The 19,052-nt window shown below is 50.4% G+C and overlaps 1 protein-coding gene and 1 pseudogene across 5 annotated transcripts in view; one reads left to right on the top strand and one right to left on the bottom strand.

Annotated features, from left to right (window-relative positions):
- The window catches only part of CDH23 (cadherin related 23), a 391,288-nt gene that overhangs the window by 217,713 nt on the left and 154,523 nt on the right, over nucleotides 1-19,052 (bottom strand). For all 5 annotated transcript variants that reach the window (XM_039872055.1, XM_039872057.1, XM_039872056.1 and 2 more), the window contains exons 7-9: nucleotides 15,513-15,707; nucleotides 11,759-11,887; nucleotides 4,210-4,288 (exon numbers count right to left, since the gene is read on the bottom strand). In XM_039872055.1, the coding sequence (XP_039727989.1) occupies nucleotides 4,210-4,288; nucleotides 11,759-11,887; nucleotides 15,513-15,707 (403 nt within the window). The remainder of the gene's footprint in view (nucleotides 1-4,209; nucleotides 4,289-11,758; nucleotides 11,888-15,512; nucleotides 15,708-19,052) is intronic.
- LOC120609758 (uncharacterized) lies at nucleotides 17,828-17,943 on the top strand (annotated as a pseudogene).

Here is a 19,052-nt window from a genome sequence, read left to right as displayed (position 1 = left end):
GCACATCTCAAGGCAGACTCGCCATATTTCAGGTGCTCCATAGCCACATGGGCAACTGTATTGGCCAGCACAGTTAGTGGTCACCACGCTTGACAGTGACCCTAGAGCTTGCACTCTCAATCACTTCTCTCCTTAAGTGAGTGAAGGAAGAAATGAGTGAATAGGACTCCCAAGGACACTTGGCCCTGATCTTTCCTTGATAATAATGCTTAATATTTTATGGCTCTTTAGAGTCTCTCTGGCACCATCTTATCTGCCTTAGAGATTATTCACGGTGTTTCCTGGATGAGAATTATGATGTTAAATGCCTTGTGTGGACACACTGATGTAGGTGGCAGGATGGACCTCAAACCCACAACTCTGGACTCCAACTCCAGTGCTCTGTGGTAAAGTGGGGCATGGCTGTCCCTTGAAGCAAGAATGGCTTTGTCTGGCAGAGGAGAGTCTCTGTTCAGACCACAGGCTAGGCTGGCTCTTGGAGATGAAGGCTGCAGCACCATTATGGCTCTAGAGGAAGTGATGCCCTTGGTGAGTATCAGGACAGGCATAGGCCCAGGGAAAGGATGGAGTCCATGCCAGGTCCTCTGTGGAAAAGAACCTTGTCATTCTTCAGCCTCAGATTGGCCACAAGAGGCTGAGAACAAATTGATGGCAATGAAGCCGTAACTTACCTCTGAAGGCCTCTTTGTTCTTGGCAAAACAGAGGGGTCATTAGTAATGGGTAAAGCACTGGTGTGCAGTCATAAATCCCCTAGCTGCAGGGCTGATAAACAGCCCAGAGGGTACGAGGCCACAGGGAGCTGGACAGGTTAACCATGTGCCGTGGATCACTGTGGGCTCAGGCCTGTGTCCACCCATGTGCTGTCTGAGGCAGCCCCTGCTCAGGCTCTGGAAGCACCCAGAGACTTGGCCACCCAAAGTGGCCCTCAGGACTTGCACCTGGCTCTGGGAGCCCCAGAGGCCCTCCGTCCATTCAGTCTTTCAAATGAAAATGATTTCAAAGCACCTAGAGCTGAAGCACTCAGGGCCAGCTTGGGGGCAGTCAGCATAAAGTGCCCTTTTGGGGCATCTTCTCTTCCTGCTTCAAGGCAAACAGGCACTGGCCAAATCTCCCAGTAAAAGGCCGGGACTTAGTGTCATGAGAGAGGCAGGTATGTGAGATCAGGCACTTGTCAGACAGTATTCTTTGTAGCAGTGTCTACACTGGCTGAGGAAAGTAGGGATGAGGCCAAGTTCTAACCTTCTGCCAACTGCTCCCCTGGGGATTCTGCCCTACAGCCGGTTTGCCTGCTTTAGACCCACACTGAGGCTGGTTTGCAGGGAGACAATGCCAGCCCAGGGCCAGAGGAGATGGGTGGGTGGGAACAGGTGGGTGGGCAGCCAAGTGAGCCAGGTGCTCAGGATGGGAAGGGAAGAAAGAGAGAAGGACGGCCCTTTCCTTAAGCTATCTGAAAAGATTTGGGTGGGGTCAGGTGGCGACAAATACAAGGACCATAAAGGCCACTCTGCATGTGTGGTCCAAGTGCTATCTTACCAAGGAGAGCAAATATGTGCCACAGGTGCTGCCCTCTCCCTTTCCACACCCATAGGAGACTCTGCCAATTAAATACTGCACTGAGCCCGTTAGACTTCACGGTCCTCTTTAGGCAGCCATTACCAATCAATCAAAGTTGGCATATGAGAGGAAACCCATTTGTCATCCTTTCTAAAAGCCCTCAAGGCACATCTGTGCTGGCAGTGGGAATCCTATAAAGCTGTGTTAAGTGCTCCAGGCCTTCAAGAAGTTTCTGCCTCCTGCCCCCTCCTTCACATACATCCCCTACTTGTAGTTTCACATTTGGGGTCTCCTTTCTCATCCTGTTTACACTTGTGAACCTGGTCCAGGAGACTATGTCCCTGGAAATCTCATAGAATACTGCCCCAAGCAATTGTCCCTAGACTCTAACCTCCAAGCCCAGCCCAGACACTGGAGGTTCAGCAGCTCCACCCTTTAGCCTCCTGCTCCAAGGGGAGGGGGTGAGGAGGTAGAGCTGGCTGAGGCTATCTTTGAAGGCTGGAGAGGACCTGAGGGTCTGGGGCTGGTGGTCTGGAACCCAGCATAGACCTGGAATGGACCAATGCTCTGGAGGATGACCTCCTAGAGTCATTGTAGGAATTTCTGGACTGGCCATGACCTCAGGCCAGATCCTGGCTCCCTGCTCCCTACTCCGATCCAGGCTGGAATATGTCTGGAATCAGCCCAGAGGCAATGAGATAAAGACAATCCCCCACCCAGCCAAGTGCTCATTCATACTGCCACCTTATTCTGACTCCCTGATTCCATCACCCTTGGGGCTCACTGGTATTCCCTCTGATCTCCAGCATAAGCCCCTTGTCACTGGGAGGCATTTGCTTTGCTTCCCAGTTTGAAAAACTCATGAAAGAGACCAGTAGCAGTCTGGGCCACCCTCTTCCTCTGTTTACCAGGAGAGGCTCCCCAATCCCAGGGGACTCTGCCTTCCTACAGAACGGCTTCCTTCCTAGGACTGGTTTTCCCATATCCTGGCCTAAGGACCTCCTGCATTTGAACCGCCTGGGGCACTGTGATTAAAGACCATGCCTGGTCCCCACCTTAGTCCTGCAGAATGAGCATCTCCATGGGTGCCAAGGACTCTGCATTTTTGGTAGGAACCCCAGAGATTCTTGGGCATACTGGAGTTTGAAAACCCACTAACTTAGAGTAACATTCATTCATTCATTCATTTGCACATTCATTCACTCATTCCACAAGTACAAGTACATGTTTACGCTGTGCTGAGCATCAGAATGGGGAAGTGGGATGGAGAGAACAGAGGCCCAAACCCACACTGCTGCTGCTCTGCACATGATCCTGTCTGGCATTTGATCTACATTCTGGGCCCCTGGGCTTAGAGACACAATAATAGTCATGTCAGCAGCTGCAGCTTATAGGGATCCTGTAATACTCCTAATTTCCTGTACTTCCAAAGAGGTGAGGGGGGCTCCCTCCCACCAGCTAAACCCCAGGCTCCCAAGGGTATCTATCATTAGCTGCTAGCAGTAATAACAATAATAACAACAATAATAGTAATAATAAAAGTTAACACAAGATACCTTACATATATTAATTAAGCTCTTTTCATATATTTAGTCTTCTGACTTTCAAACCACCCAAGGTAGGCATTCTTATTGCTCCCATCTTATGAATGAGAGAGAAACTTATCCACAGTGATATGCTCAAGACTCCATCTTTATGTTCTTGATTGCTACACCTTGGTGTCTCTTGAGCTTAAGGAAGTAAATGCCCCCAAAACGCCATTCCCTGTCCTTGGGGTGTGGTAGGGAGGTGCAATGGGGTGGATGTTAGCCTGATGGCTGGCCATCCTTCTGGTCATCAGTCTGGCCTGGCCAGGTGCACCAGGCTGACCCTTCACTGACTAGTGGGCAGAGCAGGTAGGCCATGTATGGGTAGGGGTTGGAGGAAAGGGACAGGGACAGTGTCTGTGTGTGAGTGAGCAGCTTCTCATGGACCTCTCACCAGCTCCCTTGCTCCAAAGTAACCCAGCCCTGGGACAGTCAAACGGAGCTGCTACTTCATCAGTCTTTGGGTGGGGACATGGGTCAGGGATCCCATCACCCAGAACCTTCTCTGCATTTGGTCACTATTCTGTTCAACCAAGAGAGCAAGTGGGAGAGGAGGGCTTAGGCGGTTCCCCCACTACATTCCAGATGACACATAAATTTCTAATGGTCAGAAATGTGAAAAGAACATGAAATTAGCCAAAGTTGCAGCTCTATTCATTCTAAAATGATGTCGAAACTGCTGCTTTTTTGTTGAGTAAAAAAAGAAAAACAAAACGCAGAGTACTACAGGAGGTTAGGTGGGAGTCGCCAATGACCCAGGCTCAGAGCCCCTAAGTGCCCAGATGCCTCAGACCTTGGACAGCGTCACAAGCGCCTGGCTCCTAGCACCACCCAAGCAGTCCCCAGACATCTTAGCCTCATCCCAAGCTCCTCCTCCTCCTCCCCTGCTCCTTTTTTCTTCACGCAGTAAGTCCCTTTTCTGGGTCCTTTGGCCAGAGTTGTCCCTGGGGGCAGGTCCCTTTGTATCACATTCACTCATGGACCTCTCTGTAGCCCCACAGAGCCTGATACTCCTACAGTGGCTCTTTTAGGGTGATGGTGGGGGATGAAGGACAGCCTAGGCCTTACCTGAGACAATGGTGTAGCCAATCCCCCGGGGACGTCCTTTATCTTGATCGATGGCGGTGATAATACGCACAGTCGTGCCCTGGGTGGGAGAGAGGAGGGACTTGAGTTTGGTTGCCCAGCCCCTGGGCTGCTTCTTTCTTTGTAGCTATCCTGGCATCCACAACTTCATTCCCCAGGTGGACGCCCTGCTTCAAGGCCAGTCTAGAAAGTAGGTGCTGAGTGCTTAGGCCTCGGCTGCCCCCATCATCCCTGGGACACACACTAAAGCCCCCAGGCAAACACCTGTGTCCTTTGTAGAAGCCCAATCTTGCTGATGTGCTTATTCCCCATTCCTCTATCTCTTTCCTCTCATTCGGTTGAACCACCCAAGAAAGAAGAGCTGATGAGGGAGCATCTGGCAAGAGGACAAGAGATCTGGTCTCTATCTCAACCACCCATCAAATTGCTGTGTGACCTCAGGAAGCCTGTTGCATCTCTCTGGTCTCAGTTTGCCCACCTTAATATGAATAACAACAAAAACCTTGGGAATTTGTTTTCAGTAGGACCTGAATAAAGAACATCACCCATCAATTACACTATGAATGAAAGTATCATAAATCCTTAAAGCGAGTATCTCCAGGAATGACAGTGGCAACCCTGGAGGCTACCACAGCCCTATGAAACATGCCTCATCCAGCAGTGCAACTGGCACGTTGAACCACCTGGGGCACTGCCTCAAATGGCTCAGTCTCATACCTCATTCTTTCTGTAGCTGGGAGAGAAGAGGCCAGGAGTTGGGACTACCAGGATGGATATGCAGGGGTCTCTGCTCTTAGGGAGCACACAGTCTACAGCAAGGGGTCAAGGACATATGCACAGACACTGCCATACACATATGGGCGTGCTGAGATGCAGAAATGTATCCCAAAGTGCAGAAGTCCACCTGGAGGAGCTGGCAAAGGGTTGTACAGATGGCAAGATTTAGGGTGGGTTATGAAGAATGAGTAGGAGTTTGCCAGGGAGAGAAAACTAAGAGGAAGCAGAGGCTGAAAGCAACGGACTCTCTAGGAAGAGATCCTGGAGTATAACGGGTACATTCAAATATTATTGAATTGATTGGTTGATCAATTGAATAAATAAATGGACAAATGAAAGGATCCTAAGGTCACCACCACCACCATCACTTGCCGAGTTGCCCCTTGCTCAGGGCAACCTTCGCCTTGCTTTCCAGGCCCTATTATACCGTTGTCTAGCCTGCCGTGCCTGCCAACCCCACCATGCCTGCCTCAGGTCTTGGCCCAGGCTGCAGTTTTCCCTGGATGATGGACAGCAGGACAGCCCTGTTCCCATCCCCTAGAGAAATATCTACCCTGGCATCTGTATGCATAACGAAGGGCATGTGGTCTTGATGTCTCTCACCCATTCATCAGCTGGAGTCTGAAGCCCTCAGGCTGCATCCTCTACACCCATCTGCGCACCTTCTCCTGTGGCAAGAGGCTTGTTCCCTGACATGCAGGACCTCTGAGCTGGAGGGTGGGGTCCTGGGCCGCAAGGTACCTCCCCTTTAATTCCACCTGGTCTTGCTGCCAGGACACAGAAGTGGTGTCCATTACCTCATTCTCCCCACGCAGCTGTCCCTGCACAGCTGTCACTCCATCCTCTCCTGGGCCCAGGTGTACAGCAATCCAGAACACCTCTAGGTTTGGCTGAGGGAAGGTAAGAATATTCTAGGAGAAACGTCTCCCGTAGAGAGATGGACACAGTCCAGAGGTCAAGACCTTTCAGAAAGCAGGTCAGGCTCCCTCCATTGGGCCCCTTCCACTGGGGATAGGAGCTCTGGCTAGATCTTCTGGGGGAAACATACCGTTTCGAAGAAGTCAGAGAAAGATGCCGTTAAATGAGCATCGCACGAAGTGAATTCTGAGGACCCAAGTTGTGCCAGAGACTGTGAACTACCAGCTGCAGCAGAAGCTGTCCTATCTCGAGCACTCACGCTGTGCCTGGTGCTGCTGCAAACACTTTTTATGTACTAACTCATTTCACCCTCACAACTACCTCACGAGACAGCCTCGTTTTACAGAAGAAAATACTGAGGAACAAGAGTTAAGCAGCCTTTCCAAGTGAATGGTGAAGCCAAGATTCAAACTCAGGTACTTTGGCTCCAAAACGCTCTTGCCTGCCAGGTGGTGCTTCTTCTGCAACAGGTTCTGTTATAATAACTGTCATTCATGGAAATTGTTGCTGTATGCCAGGCACTAGTCTAAGCACTTTACGAGCATTAACTCACATCAAATTTGGAAAACGTACCTACCCATCCCACCCGAGGAGATGCACAATGGATGTCAGTATGGTTAGGTCTCCTGAAAGTAGTAAAGAAAGTGGTAAAGAAACCTGCTAAGTTTTGTCCCCAGGCTTGCTGATCTGAAGACAGACTCTTTCACGTAACATCTGTTAACAGCCCCAGACCCAGGCGTCCGTGGGAGGTCATTTAGGAAGTACTGCATTAGACTTGAAGGGTCTACACTACTGTTCCCCAATATCACCTTATAAGGGGCTCTTTTTTTGTAGTCTGCCCTTCCTGGGGTTATTTCTCACTTAGGAGAGGCCTGGATTTGTCCCCAGGAGGAAGTCCTGAGGGTGCAGGACTCTGGCCCGAGGTTCCAATTGCTGGGATGAGCTTTCTGGACACCAGGACAACTCTCATCTGGGGTGGGCCCCACATGTATCCTGGCAGAAGGATCTCTGGGCTGCCCCTGGTCAGCTGAAGAGCTGAGGGATTGGGGTGGTGGACAGTGCTGGCCTGTGCAAAGAGTGGACTTAGTGGCCCTTCGTGCATCTGCCCCCAGGCACTCCTGCTCTGGGCTGCCTGGAGTCCTCCTGGGTGGGCGGGGCTCAGAGGGGCCAGCAGGCAAGGAGGACCAGATGACAAGGAGGCTGGCTCTCCTTGGGAAGAGCCACACCTGAGCCTCTACAAAGTCAGATCTAAAAGGCTCCTGTCAAAGTTTGGGTTTCATCTCTTTTTGGGTAAATAAATCCATTTTTAATAAAATCCTGAGCTTTTAATACAAGTGCAGCCAAAAAGACTGGAAATGTTATGAGAAGGAATTAACGAGGAGGAATGGGGGCTCTTGGGAACCCATTGGCTTTTGTTTCTGAGTCTCAGTGATTATACTTTCAATATACTGAAACTTATTTCCAAAGATGAGGAGATGAAGTGAGGCCTCTGCCTGACCCGGAGCTGGGCCCCTTACCAGGGGCACTTGCAAGGAGAGCAGGTGGGCAGGCTCAGGAGGGCTAGAGATGGGGCTCACTCTGACATGGGCTTTTTCCTCTCACAAAAACCCACATGGCAAGGAGGAGGCCTGCTGGGAAATAGGATCCCCCTAGAAAGGCAAAAGGTACATAGGCCTGTGGGGTCCTGACTCTGGTGGAGCACAGTCAGGTAAAGCACTTGGAACAGCACCTAGTACACAGCAAATGCTGTAAAAGTGACTGCAGCCATTCACTGGGGCCTGGAATCACTGTGAGCATCAGGAGAAAGCCAAGGTGCCTCTTTCCAGACAGTACACATGTGACGTTCCAAACAATGTCAGCAAATTCAGACTCCCCAGCACCCCAGATTGATAATTCCCACCCTAGAGGTAAGGCACTTCTTTAGGATTTATAAAGAAGACAGCTAATAGCCCACAGGAGAGAGCCAGCATTTGGTGAGCACCTACCATGCGCCAAACACTGTGCTGGGCACCCAATATAGGTTCACTCATTTTTTCCTCACGAATCCCCACGGTGAGGGTATATGTGCGGAAACAGGCTCGGAGGGTTCAGGGATTTGCTCAGAGTCACAAGGTGTGCTGAGTGGCTAAGGTGAGTAGGGAATGGAGGGCTATGTTGGCATGGGCTTGGGTGGGTGCGTGAGGCAGCCCCAGACTATGAGGCTTGATACCAGGAAGGGATGTTGGGACAAAGTTGAGAGGAGCTGGGACTTCTCCAGCAAAAAATATGTGTCCCCCTTTTTTCTGCGGCCTGCTTCCAAAGAAGCTGGCCAGAAGAGCGGCTGAAGCCAGAACCCAGCTGGGCTCTACCCGGCTTCGGGGGTCCTGGTCCACCTCCCTCCCTGCCGGCTCAGCTGGGACTGCCTTTCCCCCACTTCCATGACAGGATTAAGGACTTGAAAGTGGACGTGCAGTTTGCTTCAGGAATGGGAGGTGCCTTTAGGGGGAGGCCGGTGGGGGCTGAAGGGGACTTCCGACAAGAGCTGCCACAGCAGATTCTGAGGCAGAAAATCCTATTTCTCAGTTCTTAATTCCAGTCAATTCCAGTCAAAGGGCTGATAGGCATCAGCTGGCAGTAATTTGTGCAGTTTATCCGCTCTTTTCACCTTCTATCGGTCCTTCACTGACGGGCAGGCCGACATGCTGCTGCTCGAGTGAGGAAATTAAAATTTGATGCAATAATCCCAAATAAGAAGGATTTTATTAGGTAATATATACACTTTAGATGAGGCATGCTGGCCTGATACACTGATAGGGAGAGGCATACATGCTGGGAGCCGCCAGATAAAGAGGAGGAATGAGGGAGAGTGGGCAAGGGTTCGAATAGAGACCCTGGGCCAATAGTGGCAAGGCGGGAATGGGGATGCCTGGGTCTTCCAGCCTGGGAGGCTAAACAGGCCGTGGTGCTCTCAGCCCCAGCCAGGCCCGGGAAGTACTACGTCAAATCAAGGTTACACACTGTAAAGGGGCATGGAGAGCCTGGATCAAGGAATGGAAACTAATTAGAGGCCTGAAAAAATTGGGCTTGGGTTGTATGGGGATCAGTTTGTAGGGGATCAGGGGCAGCCAAGGAGTAAGCAAAAAGGGTAGACACTGGAAGGCTCATTTCAAGTGTGGATATGGAGAGGAGTCTGTGGCACTGGGGGAGCCAGGCGAGCACCCAGGGAAGCCCCGAACCCGTACTTACTTCCTTTAGTAAGGAAAGAAAGCTTCAGTGGTCTTGTGGGGCCAAAAGGACAACCTTGGCAAGGCAAAGAGATGTCAGAGAGAATATATCAGATGCTAAGAAACGGAGGATCAGGAGAGCAGGAGCTAAGGAGAGCAAGTCTCCCCATTTTCCTGAGGGGTCACCCTAGCTGGAGCCTGTGGAATTATCTGGAGAGGAGAGGGTGTAGCTTAGCACAAGGCCCTGCCCACAGGAGGGATTTAATAGATGTCTAGTGGATGGATAAAAGAATGAAACATAGAATGAATAAATGGACAAACGCAGAAATCTGCAGATCTGAAACAATATCGGCTATGATCTAGGGATGACAGAAAAACCAAACTGAAGGGTCTTAGAGGACACTCACATTGCCAATAACCCTCTTTCAGACTATCAGTACTCTGAGATGAAGCTGAAGCTGGGACCCCCGGCCCAATCCAACTCCTCTGACTGACTGACTGGCCGACTAATAATCACCGTGATTGAATGTCTGCAGTGCTGGCACTTGCCGGGTGCTTTACCGGAGTGTGCTATCTGCAGGCCTTAAAACTCTCAGATGCAAGAGGCACTGTTGTAGACATTATTAGCCCTGGTTTCCCAATGACGAAGCGGTCCAGAGAGTGTGTGATTTGGCCAAGGTGAGTGCATGGCTGTGTAGGGTCCTGCTCCGAGTTCCTTGGGCTGTTTGGCCACCATCACATCCTTACTTTGATCAAAAAGTTGGCTTTGCCCATCATCTTCTCTGTACTCAGCCCTGGACAGGAAGTCCTAAGAGACCCATAGGAAGCCTGCAGCCAGGTCCAGAGACTCAGCTCTCTTGATTATTGGGAGGTCTAAAGTGACCCACTCACACATCAGTGAACATTACAGGTGTGACTATAATTTAGTGGTAAATTCTAGCACAGAGAGAGTCAGTTCTACTAGAGAAAAGGGAGAGGGATGGCTATGTCTGCAGGCCAGTGAGGATGAAGCCAGAGCTGGTCTGACCAGGGCATCTATTCATTCATTCATTCATTCATTCATTCCATAAACACTTCCTGAGCATCTGAGCTGTGCTATCCCCACAGCAGACCCCATCCCTGCTGAGCTATGCTTCCAGTCTATCAGGAAAGCAGAGGCTGAATAAGCTGCTTAGGAGCACTGAGTGCTAAGATGGAGATGTCCAGGGGCCAAGGACAGATGGGAGTACCAGATTCATCTAAAAGGTCAGGGAAAGCCTGCATGGGCTGAGAAGATGTGGTCTTAGCAAAGAGGTTTGGGGCAGACGTTCTTCAGTCTCAAAAGCTGGAGCTCCTGCTGTCCATGGACCACCAAGAAAGAGAAGGCTGGGGCAGGGGCCAGTGAGACATTCCCCTCTACTCTCGAAGCAGCGTCAGATCCCAGAAACAGGAGGCCAAGAAGCATCCTGCTTGTTAGACCCCCTACTCCATAACCTGGGCCCGAGAAAGAAGTGGGTACTTCTACACACCTGGAGACTTCAGGCATGCCAATGCTCAGGACAGACCACAGTCCCCAAACTAGAGGTCAGGCTTCCTTGGCCCATGGTGGCTCAGGGGCATGGTCTGCACCCTGGTCAAGGGAAGCCTGCCTCCCACTTGTGCCCAATTCTGTGAGCCTGTACAGATGTGCAGGTGGAGCCTGTACAGATGTGCAGGTGGAGCCCAGAACCTCCACGTGTTCAGGTGGGTGCTCCACTTTGCTCTCAAAGCTGTGTGTCCTTCCTCTAAGCACACTAAGTTCCCTCAAAAGGAAGGGCATGCTTTTCTCTCCGCAAGAGCTGCTCCCCAAGCTGCTCCCCAAGGGGTTGCCTCTGCCCAGAGGAGCAATCTTTTTTCTAATTTATCAGCTCAGAGCAGGCATTTTATTCCAGTTTGCATAAAAGCATGGATGGCTATCAAGTAAGAATGCCTGTCACTGCCTGCCTGGACCATAGCTGAGTGGGCAGTAGCATGTGTTTTGTTATTAAAGACACCTAGTCAGAGGTGGACACGTGGCCCAAGGGTAGCCAATCTACAGGCTGGCTGGTGACCAATGACCTTGTCACATGACACAAAATCATGAGCATAACTAATCAGGTGTCTCTCTTAAAGATAGGTACTTGAGAAACCCAAAGCCTAAGCAGTTAAGAGGGGTAGCTGGATCTGGGAGCTCTTAGGGAAGAATCAAGTCTGGGAGGGCCTGTGGAGCAGAGGGCAAGCTGCTGCCATCCTGAGTGGTGTTTGTTGGTGGGAGAGGCAGATTGACCTATTGGCCTGTATGGGACATGGCTGAGCCACACTGATGTTTCAGTGAGCCTGGCTGAGTCCAAATCCACTCTCTAGCTCAGGCAGAGTGTCCCCATCACCCCACATAAATCTTTCTGCAATGCTCCCCTTTACATGTACTATCAAGCCCTTGTTCTTTGCTACTTAGAGCCCTCTAGGGATGAAGCGGGGTGAGGTGGCATGTGTAGAGGGGGTTGGGTTTTTCCTGTGCTGGGACACCCATCACATCATACATAGGGACTGGGAAGAGTAAAAAATGACAAAGAGGAGCCTGTCCCATTAAACAAGGCCCCAATTCCTATGTCCCATAGGCCCAGCAAGGGTCTTACCGGAGGAGAATGCTCATAGATGTTGGTGCTGTAAGGCAGGTTGATGAAGATGGGGTCCATGTCTTGGACATCTGTGATGATGATGGCCAAGTTGGCCAGAGTGGACAGAGGCCTTGTCTTGTCTTGATCCTTAGAGGACAAAAGTACATAGTCTTAGGTTAAGTGATGTTGTGGAGATACACACATGTACACAACACACACGCCTGCACACGCATCACACCCATGTGCACAAACATGTGTGTGCATATGTACACATGCCCTCCCACACTCTCACAGGGAAGGGCATTAATGTGCGGAAGTGCAGGAACTCAAGAACCCGCAGTGATCTAAGAACACATACAGGGCCTCCAAGGCCCAGTGGAAGGTGGCTTATCCAATGTCACAAAGCAGGGCTGGAGTAGAACTCAGTCTCCTGCCCCTAGCCTGGCCTAGGCCTGACCACCCTGAACATCTGTGGGTGGGATGACTGGCTTGGGGTAAAAGATGGAGCTGTCTTTAGCTCGTTCCCTGGATTTAGCCAGGGTGAATCCTATTGCCCTTCTCCATGCCCACTTCCTGCCCCCTCTAATCGTTGAGGCAGCAAGGGACTGACTAGAATGGGGCTTCCTTAGAAGAATGGCCCTTTGACTCCAGAGCGGGCTTCTCTGGGACCTGCATCCCCCTGCTCTGCATTTTGGGTTTATGGATCAAGCAACTTTTCCAGTTGAACCAGCAGGGGGAGCTCCAGGGCCTGTGACATTTGGGGGAACTCCAGGAAGGAATCCTGAGAGGTCGTGCAGGCCATCCCTCTGTGGTCAGGCAGGCAATGTTTAAACACTCCTAGTTAGTTGGGAACCTAGTCCCATGAAAGCTCACCAGGAACAGAAACTCAAAGCCTATATTTTATTACCCTAAAATACACAGCCCACTTCAATAGCCCACTACTATCGAATAACAATAGTCGATGAGCATAGCAACCTCGTGCTGAGTACAGATTATACTCCAGGCACTGTGCTAGACACCTCATTTGCTTTTGTAGGTATTATATGTGCATTATTAAGATGAGTTTACAGAGATTCAGAAAGGTTAAGTAACTTGCCCAGAGTCACACAGCCATTAAATGTGTATCCAGGACTCAAACTCAGGTCTTTTTGTCATAAAAATCTGCCTTTAACTCTCTTAATTTGGAGCTCTAACACTAGCTCAGTCTCTCACTTGCTGAGTCACTTTAAATAAGTTCTTTTCCTTCTTAGGATCTCAATTTCCTTCTCTGTGAGATGAAGGGGCTCAATGCAATGACCTCTGTGGATCCTTGGGCTTTTAAATTTTCTAGTCTGGGATTTGAGGAGCAACTGTCCTTGGGTTAGACCTGTCTTGGTTTGTCTGGGGTGACCAGAATAATACAAGGCATTTGGAGCAATTCTGCACGTTAGGAGCCTAGTTACTGCTCCTGCCCACTAGAGACAGAGCTGCAGCACCTTTGAGAATGGACTCTGATTGTTTTAAGAGTCCTCAGGGGCAGCCAAGGAGTAAGCAGAGGGCCTTCGGGGATGAAAAGTGGGTGCAGCAATGGAGGGGAGAGTGTGAAGTCAGGAGGAGCTGGGCATAGGGACCACAGGGGAGACAGCATCCCAGGCTCCAAGACCACAGCCTAGGCTTGGGGATTGCCCATGATGAGAGCTCTCAGCCAGGGACTTGAATGACCACCAGGCAGATAGCCAGAGGGAAGGCCTGGCAGGAAGTCCTTTGACCTCTTGGGCAGACGCTGCCAGTGGTTCTGATTTGCCACCACCAGGCTTTTGTGGGCAGCTGGCTTTGTCCAGCCTGGCACCTGCCCTCCCCATCCCACACTGTGGCTTCGGCCCTGCTCCTGCCACAGATGCCCCCATCCAGCCCACCCCTGATTCCATGACTGGGAAAAAGGGATGGAAGTGGGCATATCTGGCAGGGCAGGCACCTTACCAGGGTTCCAGCTGTCACTCTGGGGCCTGTGGCTCTCAGCAGCTTGTTCCCAAGGGAATCCTCACTTTTCCCCACCCTGGTAACCACCCATTGATGGCTGGGAACCCACACTGTTCCCTGTAGAGAATCTCCTTGGGGAAATGCCCAGCGACCAAGGGCACAGTGCTAGCTCTGAAAGGGAATTGTGGATCAGCTGGGAGAGCCATTAATAAGTGGGGTTCTCAGCCCCTCCTGCCCTACCACTTCAAGGCCTGATTGCTGGGAGATTAATAGCAATTTAACTGTATTCCCCATCCCATCTTGAGCCCAGGCTTCTTGACAGGCCTGGCCACCTAGATTCTCACCTATGCCCAACTCTGGTCTCTTCCATACCCCATCAAAGCCATTTTTATGGTGGATTCAAATTATCCCACAGGGACAGGTTTATAGCAAGACAGAAAGCAAGCATCTGCGTTTCTGGGCCCAAGTGTGTGCCAATGGAGAGTGGTGGGAGGGTAACTACCTCATGTGTGAGTGCAAGGGAGTTTGGAAAGGTACGGGTGTGTGCAAAAAGCGATTCTGGCCCCGGGAGGCCCCCCATTCCAGAAGTCAGTTTTACAAACAGCAGCATTCTCCAGATACTAACACTTAACAGGGGAAGAAGGAAAGAATGTCCAGGTCATCTGCAGTGGCTTCCTCAGGGGCCAGTGGGATAGGTACAAAGGGACAGTTTGCATTTCCTGGTTCCTATAGCTTCTCTGCGTCTTGACCAAGCATGCGGGAACCCCTTCTTTCAAAACCAGATCCTCCACACATTTAGTGTGCCTTTTCCAGAGATCTGGGTTCTATGACCTGCTAAGTAGAGCCCCCAGCACTACTGGCAGCCCCCACTGCAGTGACATAGAGCCACAGGGTAGATACTGCGTGTCAGGCAAATAGGTTCTAGAGAGTCAAGAATGACTCCAGTAATTTATTTCTCTTGGCCTGAGCTTTGTAAACAAATCTACTTGCCCTGCTACTAGCTGAAGGCTCCAGCTAAGCCTGGAGGCAGTGGCCAGGAGCAGGAAAGAGCAGGGCTGGGCTAGGATGCTCTTTAAGACATGGCTGGCTTGTCTCCAAGGCCCTCACAAACAGCTGTTGACAAAGGCAAGTGGCTGTGATGCTCTAGAGACTCAGAGACTCAGCCATGGGCATTGGACTAGGTGTCAGACAACCTGAGTTGGGGTTCTTGCTGCCCCACTATTCATTAGCTGTGAGTCTCAACAGTGTCAGCCACAAAATGGGATAATTATTTCTCTCCTGACTAACTCACCCTGGAATTCCCAGGGCCCAGCATGGTGCTTGGTGCAGATGGGAGCACCCGACTGTGTTAAGTGTCACCGCTCTAGAGCAGTGGCCAGGACTCCTCTGGCTCTTGCATGTTGGATGGTCAGGACACAGCTAGGGTGACACCTCTGTCCTGTGTCCCTGCACTATGAATGTCCTGTGGGGTAAGTTACCAGTGCAGGTGCTAGAGCCCAGCTTCTGGGGGACTGTGGACAAGTTACTGAATGGCCCCCGTACCTCGTTTTCTTTATCTGTATACCAGGTATCTTAATAATACTTATGACACAGGGCTCTTTTGAGGTTTAACGGAGAGAATCCATTCGAGTGCTCAGCACAGTGCCAAAGACACAGCACGAACCCTCAGTAATGTCAGCTGTCATTATATTATTACCATCACCAGCATCATAGAACCTCGAGGAGCAGGGTACTAGGTTGATGTTCCGTCACTCTGTTCGAAGGTGGGAGGAGGCCATGTTGGGTTGCCTGAGGCCCAAGTGTGGCAACTCACCGTGGCGTTGACGGTGAGCTGGTAGGCCTGTGTGATCTCGTAGTCCAGCTCCCGGGTCACCGTGACAATGCCGCGGGCGCTGTCGATGGCAAAGAACTGGGAGGGGGGCTGGAAAGAGTAAAGGACGCTGCCTCCTGCACCCAGGTCGGGGTCTGTGGCGTTCACGATGAAGATGGGTGTCCCCACCGGTGTGTTCTGGGGTGAAGCAAAGCAAATAAAAGGGTGAGTAGAGCTCAGAGCAGCTGCCTTCATGAGTGACTATTCCCCCAAAGCCCATTAACCACGGCCCTCCAGCCAACCAGACCTGCGGCTTTGTCATTTTTATTCTAAGAGGGTTCAGAGGAATTTAAAATGCAGTATCTATTTTTTTTTTCTTTCTTTTGATGGCCTCCTGGTGGCTGTAACAGCACCAGTTCCAAAGATGAGCTGCTCATCCTGGAGTTCTGGATGAGAGCCTTTCGGTCCCCAAACCCCTGTTTCTTGGCAATTTTGTTTCCTCTGTTGAGTGCACCCCGGCTGTCCAAGCCTCAGGCCTGGGCTGCTCTGGAGGACGTCCGTGAGTCTGCGTGTCAGGAGGTTTCAAGGGCAGGGAGCCAGGAGGTGCATGCTATGGAAACCCTGGGGGCTTTGTCTGGCACCACAGAGGTTACCTGGCTTGCCCTGGGGTGAGGCGCACACACGCCCTTCCCTAGGACCATGGCAGCCTGCTACCAGAGGAATCCGCAGCACCAGCCCAAATGTTACCACATCCCACGAGCCTTCTGTGATTCCCTCTGCTATACAAAGTGTATAGACCCCTGCTCCTTTCTGACTTGGGTCTCTGGTTAAACACAACTTCCTCATAGAGGCCTTCCAGACCCCTAAGGCAGGTCAGCCCCCACTATGTCCCCACCTCTGTCACTGTTCATATTCGGGGTCCCACAGCACCCTGGAATTCTTCAGTCCCCACACTTCTCCTATAATTCCTTGGACCACGCCTGTCTTTATAGGCCTGTGTTCCACGGAAGCCATGGGGCTCTATCTGTCTTCCCTAGCACAGTGCTGGGCATTTGGCAGATGTTCAATAAACATTCTTTATGGAGACATGAAGGAATCTCTATGATAACACTTAGCACATTATATTCTGAGTATCTGTTTGCATCCTCTGCCCACTGTCAGTTCTCATCACTGAATACCCACCACAACGTCTGGTAGGTAAACTGTGCCTGCTAACTGTTGAGTGAGTGAATTTATTCATAATTTAGTGAGCTCTGGACACATCTGAAGACGGGCAATCTAATGACGCCCTTCACAGAAACAAAGAAGTAGAAAACAATCTCTGCTCCTGTTGACTATGTGCCAGGTCCTGTGCTGGGGTTGCATCTGACAGCTCTGTGACGAGTATCTTTTTAGGTGGTAGCTATTATCCTATTTTCAAAAAGGAGCCCACACTATGGGAGGTGAACACATAGTTACTGTTAAAGTGTACAGCTGAAACTTATTGGATTTTGTTAACCAATGTCACCATAAAAATAAATAAATAAATAAATAAATAAATAAATAAATAAATAAATAAATAGATAGATAAATAAATGGAACCCACAACACCAGATTCAGAGTGGTTAAGTAACTTGACCAAGTCACACAGCTAGGCAGTGGCAGAAGGCCTTGAATTCAGGTCTAGCCCATGATCTCAAGCTCTATACTAAACACTTCTCTAAAATACTTATGGTAGTTCTTTTCCTAACTCTCTGTAAGACACCGAGGTCAAATGCCAGCATGGCTGGTACCTCCTAGCCAGGAGTACGGGATTGTCCTATAAGCAACCTGAGGGCAGAGATGCAATATTCCTGGTCCTCTGTGTTCTTTGTACACTGGGACAATGACTGGGACCCTTCTAACATCTGCAAGGTTCCTTTCAAGAGGGGCATCCACAGTGCTGCTCTCCATGCTGCTGGTCATGACCTGGGCCCTGCATCACTGCCTTGAGCAGCTTCTTTCTTTGGGGACTGTGACTGAGAATGCAGACAGTCCTTCCCTAGGACTATCTACTTGAGGCAAGAATGTCCTAGATGAGGCCTAGTCAGGCTGGAAAGGAGCCCCAGGGAACAAAGCCATGGAGCCACCATTGTTTCTAATTGACAGTAGCACTAACTCTCTCTATCATAAAGTATCTTAGAACATGTCCTTCTCCACCTAGCACTGAGGACAGGAGGCAGCCAGGGGAGGCCCTGCTCCTCTACACCATCCACGATTCCCCAGTGCCCCTTTGCATTGAAAGTAGGCCTTCATGCTGTGGCCTTGTCTCCTCCTTTACACTTTATTACCTGACAGGTATGGCTTCTTGGTCTTTTAGCTAAGATCATGTGTATTATCTTTCTTATCAATTTAATATTTCCTGGCAGGTAGAGCTATTTGTACTTTTCAAACCCATTGGGCTCCCTCACACTTCTGGGCTTCTGAACATGCGTTTCCTTTGCTAGGTCTGCCCTCCTCAGCTTAGTGGCTTGGAAAACAGATGCTCTCTCTCCCTCCAAAAGAGAATCAAGTGTGCAAGGGGGCAGAGCGAACAAGTGCTAGAATTTCAGGAATGGACAGACCTCAGTTGGAACCCCAGCCTTGCTGTGTGTCTTCGGTCTAGTTACTTAATCTCTCTGATTCTTAATCCCTTTCTGTACATTGAAGTCAATAATATCCCATAGGGTTAGTATGAAGAGTATAGGAGCTCACGAATATAAACTTCCCAGTATATAATAAGGGCTTAAAAGATGGCAGCTGTGATTTTATTGTCTGAATACTTTCTAGAACACTGCAGATAAGAACATCTTCAAGGGTAGGGCAAAGAGGTATCAAGAAGCACTATAAATTTGAATGATACTGGGCTGGGCATTCCTTTTCTGTACCTACCCCCGCCCCAGATCCATTGAGTACCCTGTTCTGCCTTCATCTTCCCCTCCACCTCCCCACCCCTGGATGACCTCAATGAATTGTATCCCAGGCTCCCTTGCTGGCTGACTACTGCCAAGGTAGGTGCTGGTAGGAGCTCAGCATTTGAGGAGAGGCAGGAAAAGAAATAGTTTGGGGTACTATTTCCCCACTCTTTCAGCTCCAGCTCAGCAGCCCCTCCTCCCTGGCCCCAGCTTTTGGTGGCCTCTGGCAACACTATCCCTTCCCATTCCCCTTTCAGCCCCCAGGGTAGTTAAGAGCTTCTTCCCACTGCTGCTAGTCTCCAGTTCCTTACAATCTCTTAATGCCCACTAGGCCCACCCATCCCTCTGTAAGTTGTCTTCTCACCGAAATGCCATTATTGGAACTCCCTGAGATGAACTGTTTCCTGGGGCACCCTGATGGATATAGGCACTCTGCAAATATATCCTCCAAGCCTTACCACTTGGAAAGCTCAACTCTGAACTCCCCTGGTGCTGGACTCAGTGAAGCCAGTCTCTGTCCTGACATTCCACCACAGTGGCACTGGTCTTCAGGAGATCTTTATGAGGTTCTCAGCTAACCTGCAGTTCTCTCTCTCCACCCCTCTCTCTCTAGATCCAACATACTCATGAC

Source organism: Pteropus medius, unplaced genomic scaffold, assembly GCF_902729225.1.
Source record: "Pteropus medius unplaced genomic scaffold, Ma_sr-lr_union100, whole genome shotgun sequence".
Taxonomy (NCBI): domain Eukaryota; kingdom Metazoa; phylum Chordata; class Mammalia; order Chiroptera; family Pteropodidae; genus Pteropus; species Pteropus medius.
The sequence above is the reverse complement of the archived record's forward strand: the minus strand, read 5'-3'. Positions and strand labels throughout refer to the sequence as shown.